Source organism: Meleagris gallopavo, chromosome 1 (assembly GCF_905368555.1).
Source record: "Meleagris gallopavo chromosome 1, MGAL_WU_HG_1.1, whole genome shotgun sequence".
Lineage (NCBI taxonomy): Eukaryota > Metazoa > Chordata > Aves > Galliformes > Phasianidae > Meleagris > Meleagris gallopavo.
Window position 1 is genome coordinate 163592331 of NC_139404.1, and position 26115 is coordinate 163618445.

A 26115-nucleotide genomic window follows, 5' to 3' on the forward strand; every position below is an offset into this window, starting at 1 on the left:
TGCTGGCAAAAATGCAGAGCTAACATTGGTGATTGTGTTGAAGAAGTGTTTTGTAGCTGAGAGTTTGCTCTATCAAATAGTGTTATGGTGCTCTTTGTATCTGCTATAGTTTTCATAGAAAGAAATAGGAGGCATTACTTTCAGAGTGGCCTATGCATATTATCAATACCTAAGTTTTTCATGTACTGCCTCTGCTCTTTTGAGAGGCAGAACTGACCAAGCAGACAGGACTGAGGGAAATATACTTCTAATCCAAGTAACCTGCTCTCATAAATAAAGATATAAAGAAAAGTATTTTTCTTTTTCTCTCTTTATTGCATTTCCAAAGGCATTTAAGTTCAACTGAAGCAAGACAAATAGGTCTGTGCAATGCCATTCCTCTTTCAGTTTTATTTTTAGAGGTTTTCTTAGTACAAGAGACAAAACTGCAGAATAATCACAGAATCAAAGAATATGGGTTAGGGAGCTTCACCGGCTCTGAACAAGAATGTCAAGGTCAGCCTGGACTGATTCATTATAGACCTTCAGATATCCATTAAGAAGTCATTAGAAAGCCTGGTTTGAGCACTTTCGCCTTTCAACACTGGCAGTCTTGATAAGTCCCCTTTGCACTTTCAATTTTCTCTCTCTCTCCCTTTTCTTTTCTTTTTTTTTCCCCCACACAGGAACAAGAAGGATCGCTAGCTGAGAGCTGCGGAAAGGACTGAGGAAAGACTAGTAATGCATGAAGTCCTCTCATTTAATTGCTTTCATTCACAGAGGATTCACGACTGAGGATGGGACAGAAAGCTCAGCCATCTCCTTGGCCATTAATGTCTTCCTTGATTTGAATGAAGATGGAAGGAAAGAAATCCTACAACACTGGCTTTCAAGGGACTGTACGACAAAACATTAGGAATCTCTGGAGCAAGTTTCTAGCAGTTTTATACCACTAACCATCATTGGTTAAAAAAAAAAAAAAAAAAAAATCTTCTTTATTTTCTTCTTCTGTAAAACATTTAGACAGAGCCACACTTCTATAGGTCAGCTACTATTGCGCAAGAAGTTCCACGTGGTAACTATGGATAAAGGCTTTTCTCTCCTTAGAGTTGCTTTATGGGATAACTGTTCAGTGCTCATACTGTTCCTCCTCTTGTACATGCATATTAAGGAGTAATATTAATTCTACTCTCCATAATTAAGGAGTAGAGATTGTTATTTGGATGTAGCTAATTACCAACATCCAAGTAAGATGAGGTCTTAAAAGCAAAAGAAGTAGATTAGGTCTCATGACTCAACTACTGCAGGTCAACTTCAGGAAATTCAAGTACTGATGCACATACAATTCATGCACTTTCGATAACAGATAACCTAGCCTACTAAACATAAATACAACTGCTGCAGCTATTCTAGGTTCTCTTACCTCAAAACTGGACTACTTCAAGGCATCCTATCTGGACAATCCTCTACCACAAAGCTACCCCAAATTGGAAATCAGTGAAGAATTGTGAAACTTGTTTACAGAGGTATTGATCATATGACTCTAAAACTGGGCTAGAAATGAATGAAGATAGGTTTAGACTACACTGTGAGCTATAACCTCCAGACACTGATACCAACAAAAGAACAGTCAGGAGAGACACAAGAAATCTTTATTTAAAAGAAACTATTTACTGAAAGTATATTAAACATTAGCACACTTCCTCCTCTGGTCCAATAGAGCATGAATTTGTTACCTTTCAGAGTACGTTACTACATTCCTTTTTAGGAGAGAATTTTATAAAGAGGAAGGATGAAGAATGTGCAAGAGGCTAAGACTCATGAGGAGCTACTGTAATTTTGTACTAATTGCTTGTATGATTGGTTTTTTTTTTTCCACTTTTCTATTTTTGAGGTTGTAAAAACACTTCAGCTCAGAAATTCTTGCTACAAATTAATTAGATATTAATAAAATGAGATGCAGCATTGAGGCTGGCATGGAAAGTGATTAAAATCATCCTATCACTTCTGGAGAACATTTTCTTGTAGCAGCTCTTCTCAGCAGCACCATTCCAACTCAGTTAGCTGGCAATGCTCTGTGCAATGCAACCCTACAAATATAGCTATTAGGTTACATGTGCTGCAACTCTGTAAATAGATCGTGGCTACAACACACGTGGCAGAATGACCATAGTCCTTCACACTGCCACAAAACTGACTACACTACAGCAAACAGATTGCCCTTATAAAAAACAGAACAAAAAATATAAACCCTGCATGTCATCCTGAGATGCACTACAAAATGAGTAACGTTTTACAGTAATGCTTGTAGGTCAATGCCTTATAAATCCCTGCACACTTTAAAATAACATTTCAGCAATGCTCAGATCAGACCATCTACCTCAATTTCACTGAACACTGGTAGTTAATGAAACTTTAAGCTGGTGCATCTTTTCTAGCTTTTCTTCTATCTGATGTAATGATCAAAGCCAATCACATTCACTGTGGAGCAACTGACTTTTTAGCCTACGGTTAGAAAGGAGGAAGGAGTGGGAGTAAGTAGAAGTACAACACTAACAGGGTATGAAAGCGTCAAGCCAAAGAGGTTAAATGTTGGGCAGATTGAGGCTCTTCGTTTTGACCTACATAGCAGCCAACATTAAGAAACAAAAAAATCAAACCAGCTAAAGTCCCCTTGCAGTTGGTTATGTTGCAGCACGGTAGTTTCCCCAGCAGCACTCTTGGGCAGCTGCTGGTAAGACTCCTCTCCACAGAAGTTTCAGTTCAGCTTTCTTACGACAACCAGAGAGCTCCTGACCAACACCCATCTCTACCAGACCTTGTGACACACAAGGGGCTAAGGAAGCTCCCACAGCATTTCCAGAGGTCTGTACGTTGCTCTTTACAGATAACTACCCCCAACATTCAGAAGTATGATGGCATTAACAACAAAATGCACTCTCTTGCATCAGAAGTATAACTGGACAAGCAGCAAAAGCCCTCTTCTGGATGACTTATTTTCCCCATAGGGGAACGTGTCAAAATCCTACGTCCTAAAGCTCTGATTCAGACCTATGGTTTAGTTCCAGAAATATAACTCTTCCATTTCTTTTTTTTTTTTTCTTTTTCTTTTTTTTTTTTTTTTTTAAATTTGTTGCAACATCACCTTACATCTGCCTGCACTACATGAGACTTTTCCAAAGTAGACATTAGCATCACGGCCTCAGATGGTGCCTGCACTGAAACAGAGGAGGAAGACAGGAGCAGAAGGTCTGACTAACATCACATAATTTCATTACTCTTTGGTATGGCAGTGACTCTAGAAGAACATGACACAACAGACCAGGCCTCGGCCACGTCAGGTTACCTCCTGCAAATGGGACTGAAACTTACTACAGTGTGCAGCTATTTAGAAAAAGGAAACACCACCATCAAAATAAAACTACAGTTCATATTCAAGAAATGCTAAAAAAAAAAAAAAAAAAAAAAGTTCTCATTCTTATCTTCTGCACATAACAAATCTTTTAGTCAAAGCAAAATAAAAGCTAATTAAAATATTTCAGCTTTCATGGTAGTGCAAGCTCTGTAGTTTGTAATGTAATTTTCCTCTTAAGAAACTAGAAATAGGAATGAGTAAAGATCCATGTTTCCTAAGGCAAGTAACTATTGCTATCCCTCCAGCATCAATATCTAAGCATCAGCATTTGGGCTTGGACTTACAGTCAGACAAAGCATTCTCTGTATTTCCAGCAGAGGACACATGATTCTTTTGACTTGTCAGCCAGGATGGCTCCACAGACCCATGAGAGGATGTAAGCATGCCATTGACTGCTCTCTACTCCACAAGACTGCTCTGCAATAGCATCTTACCCTTTTTCTTCTTTGGTTGTTCAAATTCCGGAGTCTCTGGTGACTCAGCGTAAGGGTCTGGGGCTTGGTGAACTTCCACCACCTCGGGGATCCCATCAAGACTGACTGATACATGTGTAATAGGAGCCACTATATCTTCATCTTCAGTTGAGCCAAACATAGTTGCTAAGGGAAAAGGATAATAGGAGGAGATGAGTTCATAACTGAATATATCCACCCACAATCAGGAGTAGTATTAAAATAGACAAATGCAATGACATAACCTACTCTCCTAAAAAGCACTGTTATGGTGTGTGTTCACACATTTTTATTTGTAGTTAACAGAATTTGCAATGTAAGTGTATGTTCTTCTATCTTGCCAGTGCAGAATCACAGAACTGTTTGGGTTGGGAGGGACCTTAAAAATTGCCTAGTTTCATCCTCCTGCTCTGTGTAGGGACACCTTGCACTATATCAGGTTGCCCAAAGCCACATCCAACCTGGCCTTGAACACTTCCAGGCATCCACCACATTTCTAGGTCAAACATAAATAGATTCATTCTCTATCAGAGGAACAAAACAGAACAGTCTAAACAACTCCACTTAATTCACGTTTTCCCTTCAATTCTTAATTTTTTCCTTATCTATCAATGTTCAACTCTGGGTTTGACATGTTCTCAAGGAAGTGAAACTCCTCACTGCATATAACACTGGATTTCTGATACCCAAACTATGCATCTAAAGTCTACTTGGAAGCAAAATATTGCTACTCCTTCCAGGCAATCACACAACACTGAACCTCTCCTTGTAACACAAAAGCAAACAAGTCAAACACAGACTAGATTCACTTTCTTAAAAAAAAAAAAAACTTACGTATTCTTTTTTCATCCAACATAGGACCAGGGGAGTCCATATTGAGAAGTGCTTCAGCAGCCTCAATTGTTTCCATAGTTTCATCTCCATTATGACACGATGTTTCAACTAAAAGCAAAAGAAAATAATTAATTCTAAACAAGCTACAAAGTAGATTTAAAGCATGTTATTTAAAAGAGAATCATAGGATAATAGAATCACAGGCATAGGTTGAAAAGAACCACAATGATCATGTAGTTTCAACCCCCCTGCTATGTGCAGGGTCGCCAACCACCAGACCAGGCTGCCCAGAGCCACATCCAGCCTGGCCTTGAATGCCTCCAGGGATGGGGCATCCACAGCCTCCTTGGGCAACCTGTTCTAGTGCCACCACTGGATGAAAAACTTCCTCCTAATATCTAACTAAATCTCCCCTGTTTCAGTTTAAGACCATTCCTCCTTGTCCTATCACTGTCCACCCTTGTAAACAGCTGTAAATTTACTTCTATATCATTTCCAAAAAGAAAATGAAAAGTGGTCTCAATTAAATGAGCAGTAACAGTTTATCTGGGGAGAAAAAGTACACATTTAGTTTTAAAAGTGTAGTACATTAAAACAAAAAAGACTTTAATTTCTGCCTCATCTTTCTAACCCCTCCACGTGCTGATCAAGAATATGCAATAAAACACCATGCCCATAATCCTTGAGAAAAAGCCACTATCCCAAACAATATTCTACATACTACCCTTAAAAAAATTGCTGCTTTATTCTTAGGGTGGTCCTAAGAAAGAGAATTCTGTAATTAACAGATGCTCTTTTACCCTAGAGAACAGATAGGCAAAGTTCTATTAGACAGCTTATTAACCTATAGATACAACTGAATGCTAAACTTCCAAATCTGTAGGGATGATAGATGTGACTAACAGAGCACACTCCAGGGAAGCAGTATGAAAAATTATTATTATCATAAAAACAAATAGAAAGGGCTGGTATGCTTTCCAAAAGTTTTAACTACTAGACAATCCCTCATTTGTCTTATATGGGTGCCCATTAGACAAATCAAAAGCACTTGGATCTTCAAGTTATAATTAAGGCCACGTGAAGCACACAAAAAGAATCTGATAAAAATAGTTCTTTTCTGACACAGAAAGCAGATTTGGAAATAGTAGCAGCCCAAGAAGATAATTCAGAGGAGTATCTTTACCAGAGGATTGTTTGCAAAATAAATTAGTATAAACAAGATAAACATCAGTTTCACTTTTGGGTACTGTTAGCCTTTAGAAATGTTCTCAAAAAAAGGTTATTTAAGCAAAAGCTTTGTTGGATAGAAATGCTCAGGCCAGACTTCCTTATCTTTTGCCGTGAATTTGAACCTACTCTTGGTATTTTACTTATGTTTATCAAAGCAGTGCAAAGGTCTGCATTAGTAGTTCCCTCCATAGGGCACAGATGAACCTTAGCTACTTTCTTAAGCCCTGTAATGAGTCAGCTTCACACCCTCCCTGTTTAACTTTGAGGAATTTGGGGTGGGGCAGTCACACACACACACACACACACACACAAAAAAAAAGGAGACTGACTGACTCCTTTGTCAGCCATACCATGTACAACCTCAGAACATTTCTTCTTCACATTAAAGCCATAGATTTACGCCAAGAAATACAACTTCCGTATCGCGTTCTTTGTTGTTACCATCATTTAAAGCACCCAGCCACCAGCAATCACACTAAATTTAAGAAAACAAACAAAAAGTTTCACTTCAAATGCTTACAGCTTCTGCAATCATATCACTGGGAGAGGACCAAGATAAGAGCGGGCATTCATGCACCAGCCCTGCCTCCCACACCCCGCTGTGCTTACGGGCAGCTCACAGCCTGCAGTAGGCAGCTCTTCAGGAGCCTCCTTAGGGTAGGTGTACGGTTAAGTTATGGTTGGACTCAATGGTCTTTAAGGTCTTTTCCAACCTGAGCAATTCTATGATTCCTAGAAGATGACTCTGCAGGATTGAGCCAAACTCATCGCTCTGTTGCTGAAAAAACAGGGATGTGATTGTGATTCTCCTCTATCCCTGCTTCACGATCCAAACTCCTATCAACACAAGCCAGGCTTCACAGTTTTTTGATCACGTTGTGAGGCAACTGAGTCCTGTACAATGACTGAACATAAATCTGAGGGGTTCTGCTGGATTAGCAAGTTGAATTACAGGAACTCAAGAGCCAACACAAACAAGCTTTGAGGTGCCACACGGCAATGTAATCACAACTTCCCTGTCCTATTAGCAGCAGCACTCAGCTTGAGATAGCTCTCAGAGATAACCAACCCAACAAATAAGAGCAAGCCAGTGTCTGTTACTTCAGTTTCTCCCTTAATGTTGCCAGTATATATTCCAATCACAACTGAAATCACCAATCAGAATGGCAATTATGACATAGTCACAAACTGAAAAAGAATTGAAATGAAAGAACTTTTGTTATACTTCAAAGTCACAGCTACAAAAATGCTGTGTATTTTCATTTCAAAGTACCTATTTTAAATAGGTAGCAAGTTCAGAAAAAAAATAAATAAAGGAAAACAAAACCACACCCAAAAGTAACATTTTTTTCCCAGGGCATTCAACAAGTTCCCGATTATCTCAGCAAGCCACAAATTTAAGCCTCTGTGTATGCCAATTACAACCCAATTACTGTGGATGCATGTTTGCAATGAATCAGCAGAGCTCACAGCTAGCAGCAGGCCTGCCCAGACAAGGCTGTCTTCTCTCCTGGTGGACAAAGAAACTCGACATCTAGCCTGAATCTCCCTCCTTCAGCCCAAATTCCCACCTAGCATACTTTTGAATGCTTTACACCTTCCTACTTGACACCTCCTGACAAGGTGGCTGCTCACTTCCCATCGCTCAGCTCAGGGATCCCACCCCACTCCCTCTGTCACTCACCTCTCAAAGCAATCGGCCCCAAAGGGCCGACGGATGGGGCCCTTTGCCCAGACTAGATACGGCCTGTGCTAGTCACAGCTGTATTTAAATACACCAACTAAAGGGATCACAGTCTCAGAATAATGCTGGAAGAGATGTAGAATTGCTGAAAGAAGGAAGAATCATAGAATGGCCTGGGTTGAAAAGGACCACAACGATCATCTGGTTTCAACCCCCCTGCTATGTGCAGGGTCACCAACCACCAGACCAGGCTGCCCAGAGCCACATCCAGCCTGGCCTTGAATACCTCCAGGGATGGGGCATCCACAACCTCCTTGGGCAACCTGTTCCAGTGTGTCACCACCCTCTGAGTGAAAAATTTCCTCCTAATATCTAACTAAACTTCTCCCGTTTCCATTTAAGACCATTCCCCCTTGTCCTACCACTATCCACCCTCAAAAACACCCATTCCCCCTCCTGTTTATATGTTCCTTTCCAGTATTGAAAGGCCACATTGAGGTCTCCCCGAAGCCTTCTATTTTCCAAGCTAAACAAGCCCAGTTCCCTCAACCTTCTATCATAGGAGAAATGCTCCATGAATTTAATGAAGAGATTCATTACACACAGACTGAGTTCTTTTTTTCAGAATAACTGACTGTTAAATTTAAGTGATTGCTTTTTAATAGAAATTCTGCACCAATTGTTAAGTAATGCTGGAAAACCAAGTCCTACTTTAAGAATGCACGTGATACAACGAGAGCTATATATCACGCTTCCTTTTCTTTTTAAACACAGCTTTAAAATTTATAAGTGAAATTATCTCACCGGGGAGCTGTATGGAAAAACACTCTTCATTTCTATCCAGATGGTATAAACAGTATTGAGTAACTTCTCTACAAAGTAACAGATCTCATCCATTATTTTATTTATTTACTTATTTTTACAACTGGCATCTTGTCAACTGAAAATCCTCATGGATTAAGACTGTGAAATTCTGTTTCCAACTCAGCAGCCCTTTGGATTTCTTTGCAGCATTATAAATGATTACGGAACATGCTGAGGTTGTGCTGGGTTACAACACGTAGCACTTTGCCTTAGTTCTCTTACTTGAACAGTTTGGCTTGTGCCATCGGTGCTAGAGGTTCACCAAATGCACAAGCCAAGTGCTACCTAACTTGGACAGACTGTAAGATAACTTCTGAATTGGTTGTTATGCTTCACTGCTGATCTATGAGAACGTGTATTTCTGTGCTCTGGATTCAGATCAGGGCACAGTGAATCAAAGTGCCCGTTTTTTGTCTCTACCCCCTCACACAAAGTTTCTCACTGTTTCAGTGACGAGGCACAGGTGAACCACAAAATGGCAGAGTTTGATTACTTGCTGTTTTTCTACATTACACGTGCCAGCTTTGAGAAAAAATAATCAGGAAGTTGCATAATCCAATTAGTTCCTCCTTCCTGTGCATTTTATAACTAATTAGTTACACTAATAAGGTAGATAAAGTGTACTAAATCATACCATCTGACAAGATAGCCTTAAATTTATTACATGCAAAACTTTATCCCCTGTATTTTTCAGAGAGAAAAAAAACAACACCACACAACTTAATATTCTCTTCAGTGATACGACTTCATTCAAAGCCAAGTGTTCCAATCTATTTTCTTAATCATCTTTTACTACATGACAGTTAATCATTTGAGGTCACATTATACCGGCAGCAGTTAACTGACCATGCAAATATGCCATCACAGTTTCTCCAGTGAAACGTGTTGGTAACTTTAGAGAGTGATAAGGCAAGTCTGTCCATTAATTATAAAAAGATTATGGTGTGTATAACATAGCTAGAAAACTGGCTGTTGGCTATCTTTCAGCAGGGTTTCACGTAAAACAGATGCTGTTCTTATAGCTGTAGTTTTCTGCAGGTCATAATTTATACTACAGATAGAAATCAGGGCAGTGTAATAGCTAGTTTTGAATGGCTTAAACTAGATCCTATAGGCAGAGAAGCTTACCAGAGTCCATACTTCTGCAGATACAACACTCAACAGTAATCCCTGCAGTTTCAGCAGACTTAATTACTTGTAGTTTAGGGGAAAATGAAAGCTTAATGTATATCAGAAAAAAAGAACAGCACTGAAAAACTCATAGCTTCAAAAAAAGATTCATGCATATTTAGCAACCATTTCTGAGTAAGGTTGGCATTTTCAGTTTCATTTTGCTGTGAACTTCAGTCCTCTGAATATTTTAAATTAGAATTAGTAGAGTCTTTACAAGGTCTGATTCTTTATCAGAGGCATAATGTGAAAGTGACTGAAAAGATTTGTACAAACTTCCAAGAGCAAAATAACGCATTTCACTGCTGAGGCCAAACACACACGAATTAAAAATCAAGATGAGACTCAACGATAGGAAATAATCAGAAAACAAAGTAGGTGGGAAATGTTAGTTGCAATCAGCCCCACTTCACAAGCAGCCCACTGCACAATGCACTTGCACCTGCTCTGGCAGTTTGGCTGGGCTGTGTACCTGAAACCTGGACAGAGATGTGATGAAGCCATGCTCCTTCTCTGTGCTCTCTCCCCACTTTCATGGGAGGCCCCTATCCTCCCTGGCCCTGTAATCCTGCCCTGCTAGGGACTGGCAGGGTCTCCTTGATATAAACAAACTGCTGAGGCACCTTCCCCACAGGAGCCCTGAGCAGTGGTGCTGGTCAGCTTGGAGTCATCTCTTTGTACAAAGCCAAGCACTCAGTTTCCAGTGGCCAAAGAAACCCGCAGCACATATGCTGCAGTGTGAACCAGATAATTAGTTAGCATCTCCTTCATTACAACAATCTCTACAAAGTCACAGCTCTGGTTTTCTAAGGACTTGGCCTTTAAAGAAAAACAGATTGCTTCAGCTACAATGGAAGATGTTAACAATGCAGTGCTTGTCTGCCTCCAAAGTATCCCTTGGACACCATCAGTTACAAGGATTACATATTTTCACTCTCTGGCAGCAAACCCTTCTCATGTGACTATTTACGTTAGCAACAAAAAATCTTAACAAGAATAGTCACAAAAGCAGAGTTTCACAATTACTCATGCAACTGTCAATTCACACACAATGTATTACAGTGAATACGTATTCAGGAAAACTATGAAATTCATCAACTACAAAATATTCACACAGTCACATTAAGCGGTGCTTAAATAACACACTGAGGAAATGCCAGTTACAGTGTGAATAATTAAAATGAATAGCAAGTAAATAGTTGGCAAGAGGTCTCAACTTGAAATAACGTTTAGGCATGTAAGACTTTCTTGAATAATCAGTTAAATTATTTGTACAGTCACAGTCTGTTCACAGATAATTCATGGCTAAAGAAAAAGGGGCCACATGTATCAGATAAAACCATTTATTGGGAATGGTTCATGTCAATTTACTCTATAAACTGCACCTCATGTCAAGTTTTGCTGAGTTTGGCTTTTGGTGGTAAAAGGCTGTAACAAAGCCTCTGGAAGTAGTGTCAGAGCCGTGACTGAAATCAGCAAGCTGTCTCCAGCCCTGGGGACAGCTCAGCTGGAAAAACCTAATCAGTGAAAGATGGCACAACCAGATCTCAGCTTTGTAAAGCATCCACCTCACCTTTTAGACTTAGTCTGCAAAGATCCTCCAAATATCTACTTCCAGCAAAGTACTGTTTGCTTTGAGAACTTCTTTGTTTTAGTTTTGTTTTGTTTTTAATAAGTTTCTTTAATCAGATATATCCACGAGCTTTCTCTTTTACACTACCCTTCCTAACAGAAGTTATGCAGACCATTTGTATTTTAAACATTTATTATTAGAGATCTAAAACGAACACTATGCTGAGCACACCAATATCAGCATCATGCTGACATGCACATTTTACAGTTGGCCATTTGCATACCCTCAAGAAATCAAAATAGTACATCTACACATGCTGTATGTTGCTACTTTTTTGGTACATACGTTTACTCACCTACATACCAACCACTAAAAAAAGGGCAAAAAAAATAACATTAAGAGCAATGCACAACTGTTTTGGTACTTTAAGTAGAACTCTATCTTAATCTGTATTGATGGATGACTGTACCAGCTGTGCAGCTGGAATCTCAAGCCACCTGGTACTGGAATTAATACCATCTTCTCTGTCTTGCAGCACAGGATTGACAGCGTTCAATAACGTTCTAACTTTGTTTCTTATTCATTTTTGTCACTCGGCTTTTCCTCACTGCTAGCCACAACCATCTTGTTGCAAAAGCATGGCAGAAAAAAAATTGTATTGCAAACCTGTGAGGGGGATATCATCATCTTCGATGATTTGTTCCTCTGCAACATCTAGAGAATTCTCAGTGATCATGTCACTGGGCTCATCCACACAGGTTAAGCCAGAATAGTTGTTTAGGAGATCTCCACTAGGGACATGTTCCACGATGACAGCAGGGAAGATGGATGGATCACCAAGCTGTAGAAAAAAAATAAAAAAGGAAAATTAAAGTAATGGCAGTTAGAACTACCCACTTTAAGCATCTACTGATGAAGACTTCAACAAACCCACAGCACATCACCTAAATATTAAATGATCAGGAGAAAATACAGAAAAACAAGATGATTTTTAGCACAGAAAACAAAAAGAGTAGCAGTGTCCCGCTATGGGCCAGAGGCTGAATATCATTACAGATAGTATATAATACACTGACATGGTCGCAGGAGGTAATACAAGACTCCCACAACATCATTTTGCAGTTAAAAGACTGACAGAACAGAGGAATGGAGCAGTGCAGTAGAAGTCAAACTCTGCTGGCAATGACAGCAGCAAACAACTTGCCGCAAGCACCTTCTACTCTTCCTGTCTAGCTGAGGGCAGAGGGTGGTGTGGCTGTGAGCAGCGCAGGAAGGTCTCACCAGCACTGAGTTTTCCGTGAGACAGTAGCTTAGGGGTCACTCACTACGAGGGTAACAAGTGAAACAAGGAGTGCTTGATACATGTACCTCTAATTCTTGTGGTTTCTTCACTTGCCACTGCTCCCCTACTCTCCTTTAAAGCCTGCTTTCAGCCACCATCCTTCTCTCTCAACAGTTATTTTCCATAAGATACAACAGAAAAATGGCACTTGCAAAAGCTGAAATCAAGCTGGCTAGTTTTAATAACTACATTCTGAGTTTGGCACACTTAAAAACAAGAAAACAAACCAAACGTTGCTCCAAAGAGTTCCTATGAGAAAATCCGTGTGTGTACATTTGGCCCCACTCCACAAAAGAACAAAGATATTCACACAGAGGGTGGTGATGCACTGGAACAGGTTGCCCAAGGAGGTTGTGGATGCCCCATCCCTGAAGGCATTCAAAGCCAGGCTGGATGTGGCTCTGGGCAGCCTGGTCTGGTGGTTGGCGACCCTGCACATAGCAGGGGGGTTGAAACCAGATGATCATTGTGGTTCTTTTCAACCCGGGCCATTCTATGATATGTAAAAATTGAGCAGTATTTTTTTTTTTTTAATTATTTAACCATGCAAGAAGAAAAACAATATATGTAACAATGCTCATTTGGGCATTGCTCATGTCTCACAGTCTTGCCACTGCACAGGCCACCAGCAGCAGAAAATGGTCTCAGAGCTGCTGTCTCCCTGCAGACAACGGCAATGGGAGTCATCGTCTCCCACGGAAAGGAATGGAACATACATACTGAAAGGAGAAAGTGCAATTAGGATCTTTATGAGGCAGTAATTACCATCTGAAATTGTTCTGTGTTTTGTAAAACATGCCTCAACAACTGTGGTAAAGAGCAATTGGAAAAAAAAATGAAGAGTTTGGAAACAAAACTAATATTTCTAGGGGCTTCTATCATAAATGTTCTGCTAAAAAATTAAAAGCCTACAAAACCAAATACAAGCAAATTAAGCAAAAAAATAGAGCACACTAATGAGATGAAAAATAAAATACTGTCTGTATTTGGAAGATTTTCAACAGTAAGTTCTACGAACTAGAAGGAAGGTGGTCCATTATAGCCATGTTGTTGTGATACAATTCATGGTACTTAGCAGCTGAAGCATCACAATTTTAGAAATATGCCACAGTTTGTAAGTCATGACGTGCCAGTTACATATACTGTGCATGTGTATATGTAACCACATTAAAAATAACAACTGCAAAAAAAGCTCAGGTTTGCACTCAGGTTTTTGTCACCTGCAAGCGAGAAGAGCACAGGTTCTGCAAGCATCTGTTCAGTAGTCTACTACAAAGGTGAAAAGTATGGATTTTAGATAGGGAAGACACAAATATGAAGACTTTGATATTCTCATTCTTTTCTAGCTCATAGACACTAGGGGTGATGTTCATCTCACCTGACTTCAAGCATGAAGATACTAAGACTTGATCCACTGAGCCTAGGTTTCCTTCAGAGTCAACAGAGAGGTTTTCATAGAGCACTATCTCCCTCACCAGTTTTAGGCTCCTGTGTCACCAGGATGAATCAGGCCCTATAAAAATGCCTATTTCTCTCCACTGACTATAAAAAAGAGCAGGTGCCAGGGTGCCTAATCCTGATGTAAACATCCAGCTTGAACACATCTATGAAGGCAGGACAAAAACTGCCATTTGAGGGAAGGAAGATTTAGGTTGGATATCAGGGGGAAGTTTTTTAAGAGAGAGTGATGAGGTGCTGGAACAGGCTGCCCAGAGAGGTTGTGGATGCCCCATCTCTGGAGGTGTTCAAGGCCAGGTTGGATGGGGCCCTGGGCAGCCTGGTCTAGTATTAAATGTGGAGGTTGGCAACCCTGCATGTGGCAGGGAGGTTGGAGCTTGATGACGCTTGAGGCCCCTTCCAACCCAAGCCGTTCTATGATTCTACGATCTGAAACTGGTCAGCTGCCTTCCTGCGGTGAGGCAGTCTGTCTTTCCTTCCTGCTGCTGTGCTTGCACTAATTTGATATGCAGGGCTTGCAAAGTTTGTATGGGATAGTCTCTCAAGGAGTCATTTGTGCTTAGGATGAGCCTCTTGTTAGTTCCTTCTGGATAGAAATTGATTCTGGCTTAGTACCGTCCTTCTCTAATAACTGAAGTTCATACCACTGTCTCCAAGAGGCAAAAACATCCCCAACACCAGTTATTCTTCAGTCTTCTTTTTCAGAACAGAAGCAGAAAGGAAGAAAGGAAACACAGAACAAACTGATCCTTCATCACTTTTATCTCCATTTCTCAAAATCTTATTTATCTCCGGCACTACTAGTCACTCTGCTGTGAAACCTAATTACAACAGCCCAATCATCCATTCATTAAGGTACCATCCTTCACCACTACGTAGCAGTAGGTCTGATCCGTATGATCAAGCATGGTCTACCCTGCAAGGCTCAGCTGAATCTTGATTATGGCAGGAAACAATTGCCATGAACACACTCTGACATAGCCAATGTGTGTCCATCCACAGGTACAGAAATCCATCTTGCAGGGAAATACTTGGACACCCAAATCAGCACTGCCCAATTCAAGGAGCTTGCTGACACTACACTTGGAAAAGACAAAAGACAGAGAAGCAACTAAGAATGGTGTAGAAGAGCATTTGCTGATGCCAGGACACCAAGTGGGATTTTCTTTAAACTAGTAATAGCTTTAAACTGGAGTCATTAAGTATCACTTCTTGAGGCCTGTTTTTTAATTTTAAATCATTAATAGATCTGTTTCTCAATCATTTATTGCTTCTGTACAAAGCATGGATTTTCTAACCTGCCATGGATATGAAAAGGAGAAGCTGGATCAGACACCAGTAAACATCTTCAGTGAGGAAAACATGAATTCGATTTGTTTGCAGTTGCATTCAAAAGACATTTCTGAACAAAAAATTGAATAAAAAGAAAAAATTGTATGTTTGCAATTGGTTATGATTCCTTTCATAAGCAGCTCATTCAGTGTTAAGTGCTACTACTAATTAATACTGAAACATGCAAAACTATTGAAAGATAAAATCTCACCTTAGTACTTCTGTAATGTTATTGATTTCATTGAAAGTACCTGAATCCCAACTATGGGGCAAGCTCAAGTTTCTTGTAGCTCTCAAAACAGAGCAATAATTTTGTACATATTTCAAATTGCAAAAGTGACCATGACCACTGCAGCTCCATATAATGGTTCTGGATAATTCCATAACAGGAAAACACTGCTGAATTAAAGACTACTTCTTATTATTAATTTCAGAATCACACAGAATTTTAAGGGTTGGAAGGGACCTCCGGAGATCATCTAGTCCAGCCCTCAGCTACAGCATGTTCCCTATAGGAAAGTGTCCAGGCAGGTTTCAAACACTTTCAGAGAAGGGGAACCCACAGCCTCTCTGGGCAGCCTGATCCAGTGCTCTGTCTCCCTCAAAGTAAAGAATTTTTTCCTCATTTTCATACAGAACTTCTTTTGTTCTAATTTGTGCCCATTGCCCCCTTTTTTGTCGCTGTGGTTCTATGCACCACTGAGAAAGCTTGGCCCCATCCACTTGACATCTACCATTCAGATATTTATAAGAATGGATAAGATTCCCCTCTCATTCTTCTCCAGGCAGAACAGGCCCAGGTCTCTCAGTTTTTCCACATAGAGGAGATGCTCCAAGTACTTCATCATCTTTGTGACCCTCTGCTGGACTCTCTCCAAGAGATCTGTTCTTTTGAACTGAGGAGCCCAGAACTGGACACAGCACACTCCAGATGTGGCCTCACCAGGGCAGAGTAGAGGGGAAGGATCACCTCCCTCAACCACGCTCTTTTTAATGCACCTCAGGATACCATCAGCCTTCTAGGGCCTCTAGGGCACTCTGCTAGCTCACGGCCAACCTGTTGTCCACAAGGACACCCAGATCCTTCACTGCAGAGCTCATTTCCAGCAGGTCAGCCCCTAACCTGTACTGATGCTTGTGGTTATTCCTCCCAAGGTGCAGGAATCTACACTTACCCTTGTTGAATCTCATCAGGTTCTTCTCTGCCCAACTTTCCAGACTGTCCACCTCTTTCCGAATGGCACCACATCCTTCCAGGGTGTCAGTCAACCCTTCCAGCTTTCTATCATCAGCAATATTGCTGAGAGGGCACTCTATCCCTTCATCCAGGTCATCAATGGCAGTTAAACAAGACCAGATCAGTAGTGACCCTTGTAGAACACCAGTAGATACAGGCCTCCAACTAGACTCTACACCACTGAACATAACCCTCTGATTAATTAGATTTTATTACTTATCTAACAGCAAGATCACAAAAACTTATTTCTAATTAAAAGTTTCCTCTATGTGCACTAACAAAAAAGGCAAAGTGACATTCCCATTCCAAAAATTTTTTAAAGAGAAGCCCTAGATTGAAGCATTAGCAGTGTTCAAGTAATCAAGTAAACCGACAGAAAGAGCAATTCATATATATATATTATTTATTTATTTATTACTTTGCCTACTTTTCCTGCTTCATCTTTCTCCTATTATCACCATGATACAGTTAAACCACGGCATTCTAGCTACATCAAAGCTTTGGTTTGGCTTCAACACATCTTCCCCATCTGCTGGGCAAATAAAGGACTTCAGCTTATGCTAAAATATTCCCAAGTCTTATGCATTAAATCCCTCACGGTGTAATTTTTTTCTGCAGGCCAACCCTGTATGTGGACCTAAAACTATTTGGAAGAGCATGAAACTTCAGACAGATGCTGAAGTTCCTTGAACGTCCTATGAACAGGTCTCTGCAAAATACTGACCACTCTGTATGAGGGGAAAAACTAAAACTTCCTGCAAAAACCAAAAATAATAAAGGGGCTTTCTTCTGCTCCAGATGTAGTGTCACCTTATGAGACAATCCAGATCCAATCTAAGAAAAAATGTTTAGTTTTTACTGGAAAACATTGTCCCAAGACTACAGTAAGTATCTTCCAAGTGGCTTAGAAGAAATTTATGAGTGATCAGTTGCAAAAAAAGCATGCAACAGATATTAAGAAGGAAAAGTTACATGGGGATTAAAGAAAGAAGAAGCCTCCATGCAAAAACTGGCTTTGTAAAAAAGCAACAGTATTCATATTTAAGATACAGTTAGCCATTTATTTTGGGAAAATAATAAAGTCAAGAGGCACAAAGAAGAAAAAACACTAATAAAAACTAGGCAAAGTGATCTTGGTGACTGGAAAATGGATTTCAGCTTTTTCTCACAGATGTCCCCGTGCCAAACACTGAAGCAGCCTCTCAACTATCCAGGCGTTCCCACGGACAGGATCTGAGACATGACCAAGTTTCACAGAGGGATTTTGAAAGAAGATAAATACTGCTTAGGAGTACCTCGGTATGGATCTCACAACTACTTCCTGAGTCTTTATAAAACAGTAAGTTGAAAAGTGGGGACTTCCTGCAGAAGCTGGAAATAGACAAAAATGTAGAACTTGGCCTTGACAGTGGCTTTCAGCTCTGGTACCACCAGTTCTCCTGAGGTGACTTCATATTACAGAGCATCAGGGAACATGGAAGGGTAAATCAAGGTCTGAGAAGATGGGGCAGAAGTCATTGTCCAACTTAAGGGCTCAGACTCTAGTTACAGGCTGAGAGAGCTGGGGCTGTTCAGCCTCAAGAAGAAAAGGCTCCAAGGTGACCTGATAACAGATTTTTAGTATCTAAAGGAGAGCTACAGGAAAGAAGGGAACAGACTTTTTAGCAGGGTCTATGGTGAAATGGCTTCAAGCTTAAAGAGGGTAGCTTTAGGTTGGATATAAGGAAAAAGTGTTTTACAGTGAGGGTGGTGAGGCACTAGAACAGGTTGCTCAGAGATGTAGTTGATGCCCAGACCCTGATACTTTCAAGGTGAGGCTGGATAAGGCCCTGGGCAACCTAATCTAGCTGTGCACGTCCCTCTTCACTGCAGGGAAGTTGGGCTAAATGACATTTAAAGGTCACTTCCAACTCTAAGGATTCTATGACTCTGATTCTAAGGTGCAGATGTAAAGAAAAGCAGTTCTGGACAGCAGTGCTGACTCAGCCAAAGCCTGTAGGAGCTCCTGTCCAGTTTTTCAGTACCATCAGTATTAGCCCTTCTCAAAATTATGAAAAAGATTTTTCACCACATTTCTTCCTCACCATGTAAGCACAATGTTACAAGTGAGCCCTCCGAGGATAAAAAGAAAAGAACAAACAAAAAACATAACTTTCTAAACAGAAAGAGATAAATCTGATAGAAAAGAGCCCTTCCTGTTCACACAGAGCCACATGATCAAGCCTGGCATCTGCCACTGGTTGAATGCTTAGTTTTACAAATAGACTGTTCATAATTTATGGTTGTTTAAACGAGACTTAAAAGAAAATAAATAAATGGCCATGAATTATGACTTCCCTGAAACACAGAATGTAGCTGCCATCTAGGCTCTGAACCTTTCTCCACAGCTGTTCCATGTCCTAACAGTTCTTGGCACAAAAGGGCTCCAGACAAAGCCTCGACAAGAACATGAGTATCAAAGTATCTTCAACTCCAGCTTTTGAGAAAATAGCAAAAATGATTACCCAAAGATCAGTTACCTGGCACCTGTATATAAAGATGGCTCCCCAGGGAGGTGGTGGAATCATCATCCCTAGGTGTGTTTAAGAACTGTTTGGATGTGGTGCTCAGGGACGTGATTTATTGGAGGGTTGTTAGTTAGGATAGTATGGTTAGGTCATGGTTGGACTTGATCTTTAAGGTCTTTTCCAACCTGAGTGATTCTGTGATTCTATGATTTTGCATCCTGATGAAGCTCAAAAAAATGTTTTTGATCAACACAGAGCGCTTCTAGAACTAAAATGCTCAAAGTACACAAGTTATGGCATATATCCCAAAATACAAACCGTCCAGAACTGAAAAACTTCATATTATCTGTACCGATAGCTTCTACATTGTAAGAAGCAGATCAATGAATTATACACATGATCAACCTTTTTGTGTTAATAGCGTATTATCCACCTTTATCTGAGTTAAATCTTGTTCCAACTTCCCACATCTTTGCCTACTTCAGGCTTCTTTTCCACAACTGCAAATTTAGTATCTACCTTCAGGCAGACATCTAGCTGGCTACTTGAATCTTTGATATACGAACCAAGTCAACCTACTGATTTAAACAGAGCTTCCATCCAAGTCTTTGCAGCTAGGAATGCTTTGCTATGGCCTCCCATATCTTTGATTACATCCCCTGTAGGATATGCTCCAGGCTGCCTTTTTTCCTTAGGCTTAATTTGGAATAGGATTTATCTGGGTTATGAGATACACGCCAAGGTTAAGTTTGGCCTCCATTTAGGGAGGTTTTACTCTTGAGTGCTCTATGTTTGTTTGCTTATTATGTTTTCAGGTGAGCATCTGAAGAAACCACAAGAGACAAAATGCATAGCCAAACTAAGAAAGACACACTTCTTGCACTGCTCCTCCAAGAAATCACAATGAAGCAGCCCTCCTCTTTTCAGTTCTCCCATTGGCTTGTAAAGTAAAAACAACAACAAACAACATACAGAAGTAATAAATACAGCTCATTTTCCACTGTGTTTGTGCAATTCCCATATCTAAATCCCCAGACTGCCACAGGCTTTGGAAAAATACAGGGAAGGAAGTTACATTACTAGTTCCACCCAAAACTGAGTTAGCACTTTAGACAGACAACACTCAGTTCATTGAAATGATCACACGAGTCTGACAGCAGAAACGGGACACTGACCCAGCCAAACATGAGGCCACAGAAAAAAACCCAGAGACAAGGTTACGAAGCCAAAAGTATTTTTAAAGCAGAGGACAAATACTCTTCACATTCACAAAAAGAGGAACAATTTGCAGCAACACTTCTCAGCTGCCCCTCTATAAGACTAAGAAGTCTTAAAATCTCCACAAGACTAAGAAATACTGCTCCATAATAGTAAGATGCCTAACTTATCTTTAACCAATGCAAAACCCTACCAAGGACCACCACCTACGTATAGAATTGCTGCCCAAGGTTTACAATAGGATCTGCTGAAGCCTCAGGAGTCAGAGGATGTGGTTTTGATAATCTAAAACTACCTAAGAGTTTTATGAGACAGAAACAGGTAGCATCCCCACAGTGTGAAAGAAACCCATTTAAGTTATTTTGAAGCTTAGTTCTGAATAGCTGACATACACACAGTAATGCAATTCACAAACCAATCTGCAAAGAGCAGAGGGCAGACACTTACTGCTCCTTCTAGTCATCTGTAGTGTGACAGTTGCTTTGTTCTGGATTTTATCCTAGCACACCACAAAACTTAAAGTGACTGTCAAATACCAGAATGTCAGGAATTTTACAGCGTGAATGGATTCTACTGACACAAATCAGTGACAAAGGAAAAACATCTTCAGAGGAGGTCTCTGCAATACTGCAGAAGTTACAACATTTCAACCAATTTCTGCTCTGCTCGTGCAAGTTACAGGAAGCAACAGGAAGCTTTTGAAACTGCAGAGATCTGCCGCAACAATAATGATCTCAGTGTTAGCTTTCTTGTGTTTTACACAACACTTTTTCCTCATGTTTTCCTAACATTCCTTGCACCAACTCGAACAAATGCCATTTCTTCCACCATCCCATACCTGCTGCTCATCCTCCATGACGTTGCTGGCAAATTCAAACACAAGCTCATTCTGCTGTACAACTGCTGCCATAATAACGCATTCCCAGCTCTCAGCTCCACATAAGAAGAAAAATGTTCTCAAATGGAAAAGAATGGACAGTGTCACCAGGGTGCAGCAGGGCAGAAAGGCAGGATCACAGAATGAACCAAGTGGCAGTTTCAGTAGTTCTTAGATCATCAGCGTTCCTGGGTCCTTCTCAAAGAAACCAAGGAAAATTCTTTCCTGAGTTGTTTCTCCCACGTGGACAGCTGTTTATCTCTGAGGAAGGAAAAAAAGAAATACAAATTAGGAACTGATTGCTTTAGCTACCTGAAAGAACAGCTCTCACTGTAAAGCTTGGTCATATCTACGAATGTTTTACCAGGCTCTAAGAAAGTTGGATACCTTCTGATCCCCAAAGGTATTACTCCACTAATCAACACATGCAAATGTTCATTCACTTAAAAAAAAAAAAAAAAAAAAAAAAAAGGGACTGTTTCAGGAAGCAAGACACAAGTTTCAAAGTGTTTCATTTTAAAAGCATTCGACCAACACAAATAAGAAGTTATGAAAGCTAACAAAAAGAAAATCCATCTTTTCACCTGATGCAGTTTTAACTAATTACCTTCAAGTTATACCAAAAACAAAACACAGAACACAGACTGACCTACCAAGCTGCAGGATACCTCAAGCGTATCACCTTTCTGCCTCACACACAGTTCCAATTCTGCAGGGCTGTTCTTCAGTGAAAGAAATGCCCTTGATCTTGATTCCCACGGTTCACAACAGAAAAACAGCCAATAAATTCCTCATACGGGCCAAAGAGTCCCCAAGACTCTACATGAAGCAGATCTTCAGCTTCTTTTTAAAAACGAGCTGTAAATGTATCCTTATCTCGACCACAGGCTTGCGAGCAGCCGGAAGGAAACTGCACTGACCACGTCATGGCAAATGAGAACAGGCAAAAAGGCTGCACAGCACAATAGCAAAGAAAAAATAAAAGAATCCCCAGCTATGGAATGTAAACAGTTTCGCTGGACGGATGCGTGCTTACATCTCCTGCATTTTCACTTACTCACCAGTGCTAAAGCTAAACATGGTTGACTTAAGTTTGGACAGGGATGCGCTTCTGGAGGACAAGCGAGCAAAATCTGTAATCTTTTTTATACCGTTAAGATGATCGAGATGTTAACAAGCTTTTGTTTCGAGAGAATAACAGAATCTGATGTTCAAAATCAGGAACCTAAGGGAGTACTCTGCTGCCTATGAATTAATTTAAAGCCACGTGTCCTTAAGAAAGCAAGACGGGAGGTGACTTTGATCAAACTCTTTAAGCTGCGGGGACAGAAGATCTTGAGGCAGAGACCTGGCACATCCCCTCTGCCAGCAATGCATGTGGGCCTCACTTGAGATCACAGAGTTCTGGGTGTTGCTCCGCTTGCGAGGTGCCACCTCCTGCTCATGCGCTGCTGTTGACTTCCCCTTGTTTCTTCAGCAGGTTAAAAGTGAAGGGCACCTTCCTCTCCTTGGTGCCAAGCTGCTTAATTTGGGAGGACCGAGTCACACACTTGTACTCTCTCTCACTTCTAAGAAATGTAGCAGCTGTTTTTCCCATATAGATTGTGGTATTCCCAAATTCCTAAGCACTGATGACAGCGCCTTTGGGAAGTCTCATTGAGGTCACTGCATCCTACCCTTCTAAGAAATCAGGAAAACCAAATTTACACAGCCAGGAGAGTCTCCCCAACTTCCACTGCTTGCTTTGACGAGCTCTTGAACTGTTTTTAAGAGCAACCACAACCCTAACTGGAGAATATTTGCATTGACAGGAGCCAAATGCATGAAAAGAAAATGCTTTAGCAGCCATGGCTGCATAGCCTCAGCCCTTTCCCATCTTGCAGGCTGACTTGAATAGTTCCAAACATTTCCCTGCATATCAGCAGGGCAGGGCACTGACAGTGTTACATGCAACCGTGTTGTCTTGGGTTAACTTCCCCCAATGTAAGCACTTGGGCTCACTTCTTAGAAAACAGAAGTGCTGGGAGGAAGTTGCACACAACACCAACACAGAATTATAGAATCGCTCAGGCTGGAAAAGACCTTAAAGATCATTGAGTCCAACCATGACCTAACCATACTACCCTAACAACCCTCTGCTAAATCGTGTTCCTGAGCACCACATCCAAATGATTTTTGAACACATCCAGGGACAGTGACTCAACCACCTCCCTGGGGAGCCTATTCCAGTGCTTAACAACCCCTTTTGTAAAGAAGTTTTTCCTGACATCCAATCTAAACTTACCCTGGTGCAACTTTAGGCCATTTCCCCTTGTCCTGTCACCAGTGAGAAGAGACCAGCCCTACTCTTGCTGTAAGCACCTTTCAGATATTGGAAGAGGTCTGCCCTCACCCTCCTTTTCCCCAGACTAAACAGCCCCAGTTCCTTCAGTCTCTCCTCGTAGGGCAGGGATTGTGTTATACCATCCCACATGTTAGCCTAAAAACAAAGTACATACTATATAATTTAACATTTCCAACACACTGTATCTCTGACACAGCATTTGTCCTGCCTTTATGTTGACACCGTTAACTGCTGTTGGCCTTAAAAACTTACTAGGCTTGAGGCATTTGCACTCTTTATTCATACATGTGGATTCAACTTGTGTAATGGAGAGGATTGCAAGCACTTCCCGTATTCTGGTCCTCTCTGTGCAATTAGCTTAATGCTCATTTTTAAATAAGTCTGCACTGGGAAGCTGAGAGGATTTCCATATTTGCCTGGGATCCTTTGGGGGTGAAGTCCCTTTTCACTGACTAGCGGGAATGACTTCAGCTATTAGTATTTCCTTATATAAGAGATTTATAATTCATTTCTAAGCACTAACCAAAATATGAATTATACTTAAATAATTTTCCATTCCTACTCTTTCCTCCAGAGGAAAAAAAAAAAGTCCTCTCAATTACGCAGGTGTGTCACTTTGTCAGAAATACAGACTACCAAGAAAGCTAAGAAAGCCGGTAAGACAGAAAACTGGGAGAACAGCCAACGAAAGATAGATTTTTAGAACTTCACTGGAAGCTGGCATATTCTTCCATTAGTGCCAAGTCATTGTGTAGTAAAACAAATTAACATTTTACAGAAGATACTATGCCAAGATGCACAATAATCACAGAATCACCAAAGTTAGAAAAGACCTCCAAGGTCAACCAGTCCAACCATCCATCCACCACCACCAATTCCCCACTAAACCATGTCCTTTAGTACAACATCTAAACGTTTCTTGAACACCTCTCTGGACAGCCTGTCCCAGCACCTGACCATTCTTTCAAAGAAGAAATTTTTCCTAACATCCAACCTGAACCTCCCCCTGGTGCAACTCGAGGCCATTCTCTCTCATCCTATCACTAATAATGAAGGAGAAGAGGTTAATCCCCATCTCACTACAACCTACTTTCAGGCAGTTGGAGAGAGCAATAAAGTCTCTCCTGAGCCTCCTCTTCTCCAGACTGAACAATCTCTGTTCCCTCAGCCACTCTCCGTAAGACGTGCAATGATATGTGATTCAGAAGCTGTGACAGCAAATCCACTAAAAGCTACAAAGCTATTTTTTCATACTTCGCAAGTTTAAAAATCAAACCAACCAACCAATAACTCACCTAACCCAACCACCTCAATGCAAAATTAAGCATTGTCATCAGACATCATTGAGGAGACTGCAAGGCTGTAATGCATGTGACCCCAATGGGATCAAGGCAAGCAATACTTTGAACTGTTACACTTCGTGGTAACAGGAAGCTCTTAATAATCTGATACCTTTGCAGGAATAGATATTCAAACACTGTTGTAAGGACTTTCCCCCCTGACCCAGTGCAATAAGACAATGCAGGAGGCTGCTTGTTTCCCACCACCTCAAGAATAGAACTACCAAGGAACCTACAACTAGAGTGATTCACAAGGAATAGTGCCATATAACCACAGCACTACGACCAATGTGGAAGGCAACTGAGAAAACAAGCTTTAGTGGGTTTTTGTACATAACCTTATGACCATTACAAAGGTTAGCCACTCAAACTATTATTGCTTATGGGACATCTCTGATTCTTTATTTGGTGGTAAATAGCAACAAAAGATCTACTGGGAAATAACAGCATGGCAATATAGTGCAAAGCACTTTCCTTTAACCCATATCACCTCCTCAGGCGAATAGAGAACAGCAGCAGCTTTTCACAGCACAATTCCAAATCAGCCATATTTTCCTCCACATCTATTCTTATAAACTGTGCTTTCATTATTCCAAGTATCACAAGATCCTGCTGTTCATAGGCTAACACAAACATGACTATTGTCTTTGCTATATAATGCTACTTACCTCCCTGTCTGATTTTACGTACATCTGTGAACAGAGAACAAGTTATTTGCAAACAGCACAAAATATATAAATTGTGCTCACATGCACAATAAGCCTGACTACATACAATTAGTCCTAGGAGAAAGGGGACCCAGTATATATTACCATAAAATTTGCATCAGGTTTTCAGAATCAGAGAATAAATAAGCTTTTACTTTTGCTTTTAATAACTTACTGTTGCAGAAACATGTTATACTAAATTAAACAATTAAATTAAAACATATTACATTAATATATGTCCTAATTTTGCTTAATCCTTAAAGCTGAACGCATGAATAAATTATCTCTATCTCTTTGGAAATTCTCCTCCCTCTACTGATTTCAACATCTAGAAGCAACCTCCCCAATCAGCCCAACAAAAGCACATTCAGACACTTTAACCCTTACACTCCTATTCTGACATCCCAGCAGACGATGCCTTGTAGGACTTCCTAGATGGACATCACATCATCTCTCCCCACCACTCTTCACCACATATACCCTTCACCAAAGGTGCCAGCAACAAACTCAAATGTTTGCTAAAGAAGCTGAGATACACGTCTGGAAGACTCA

General features: G+C 40.6%; 1 protein-coding gene across 6 annotated transcripts in view; it reads right to left on the reverse strand.

Annotated features, from left to right (window-relative positions):
• The window catches only part of ELF1 (E74 like ETS transcription factor 1), an 85690-nt gene that overhangs the window by 17978 nt on the left and 41597 nt on the right, over positions 1-26115 (reverse strand). For 5 of the 6 annotated variants that reach the window (XM_085215785.1, XM_085215786.1, XM_085215782.1 and 2 more), the window contains exons 2-5: positions 21134-21433; positions 11868-12042; positions 4681-4788; positions 3829-3993 (exon numbers count right to left, since the gene is read on the reverse strand). In XM_085215785.1, the coding sequence (XP_085071911.1) occupies positions 3829-3993; positions 4681-4788; positions 11868-12042; positions 21134-21205 (520 nt within the window). In that variant the 5' untranslated portion in view covers positions 21206-21433. Of the gene's footprint in view, positions 1-3828; positions 3994-4680; positions 4789-11867; positions 12043-21133; positions 21434-21821; positions 21847-26115 lie in introns of those variants that run through there. The other variant, XM_085215788.1, reaches the window with a different exon arrangement.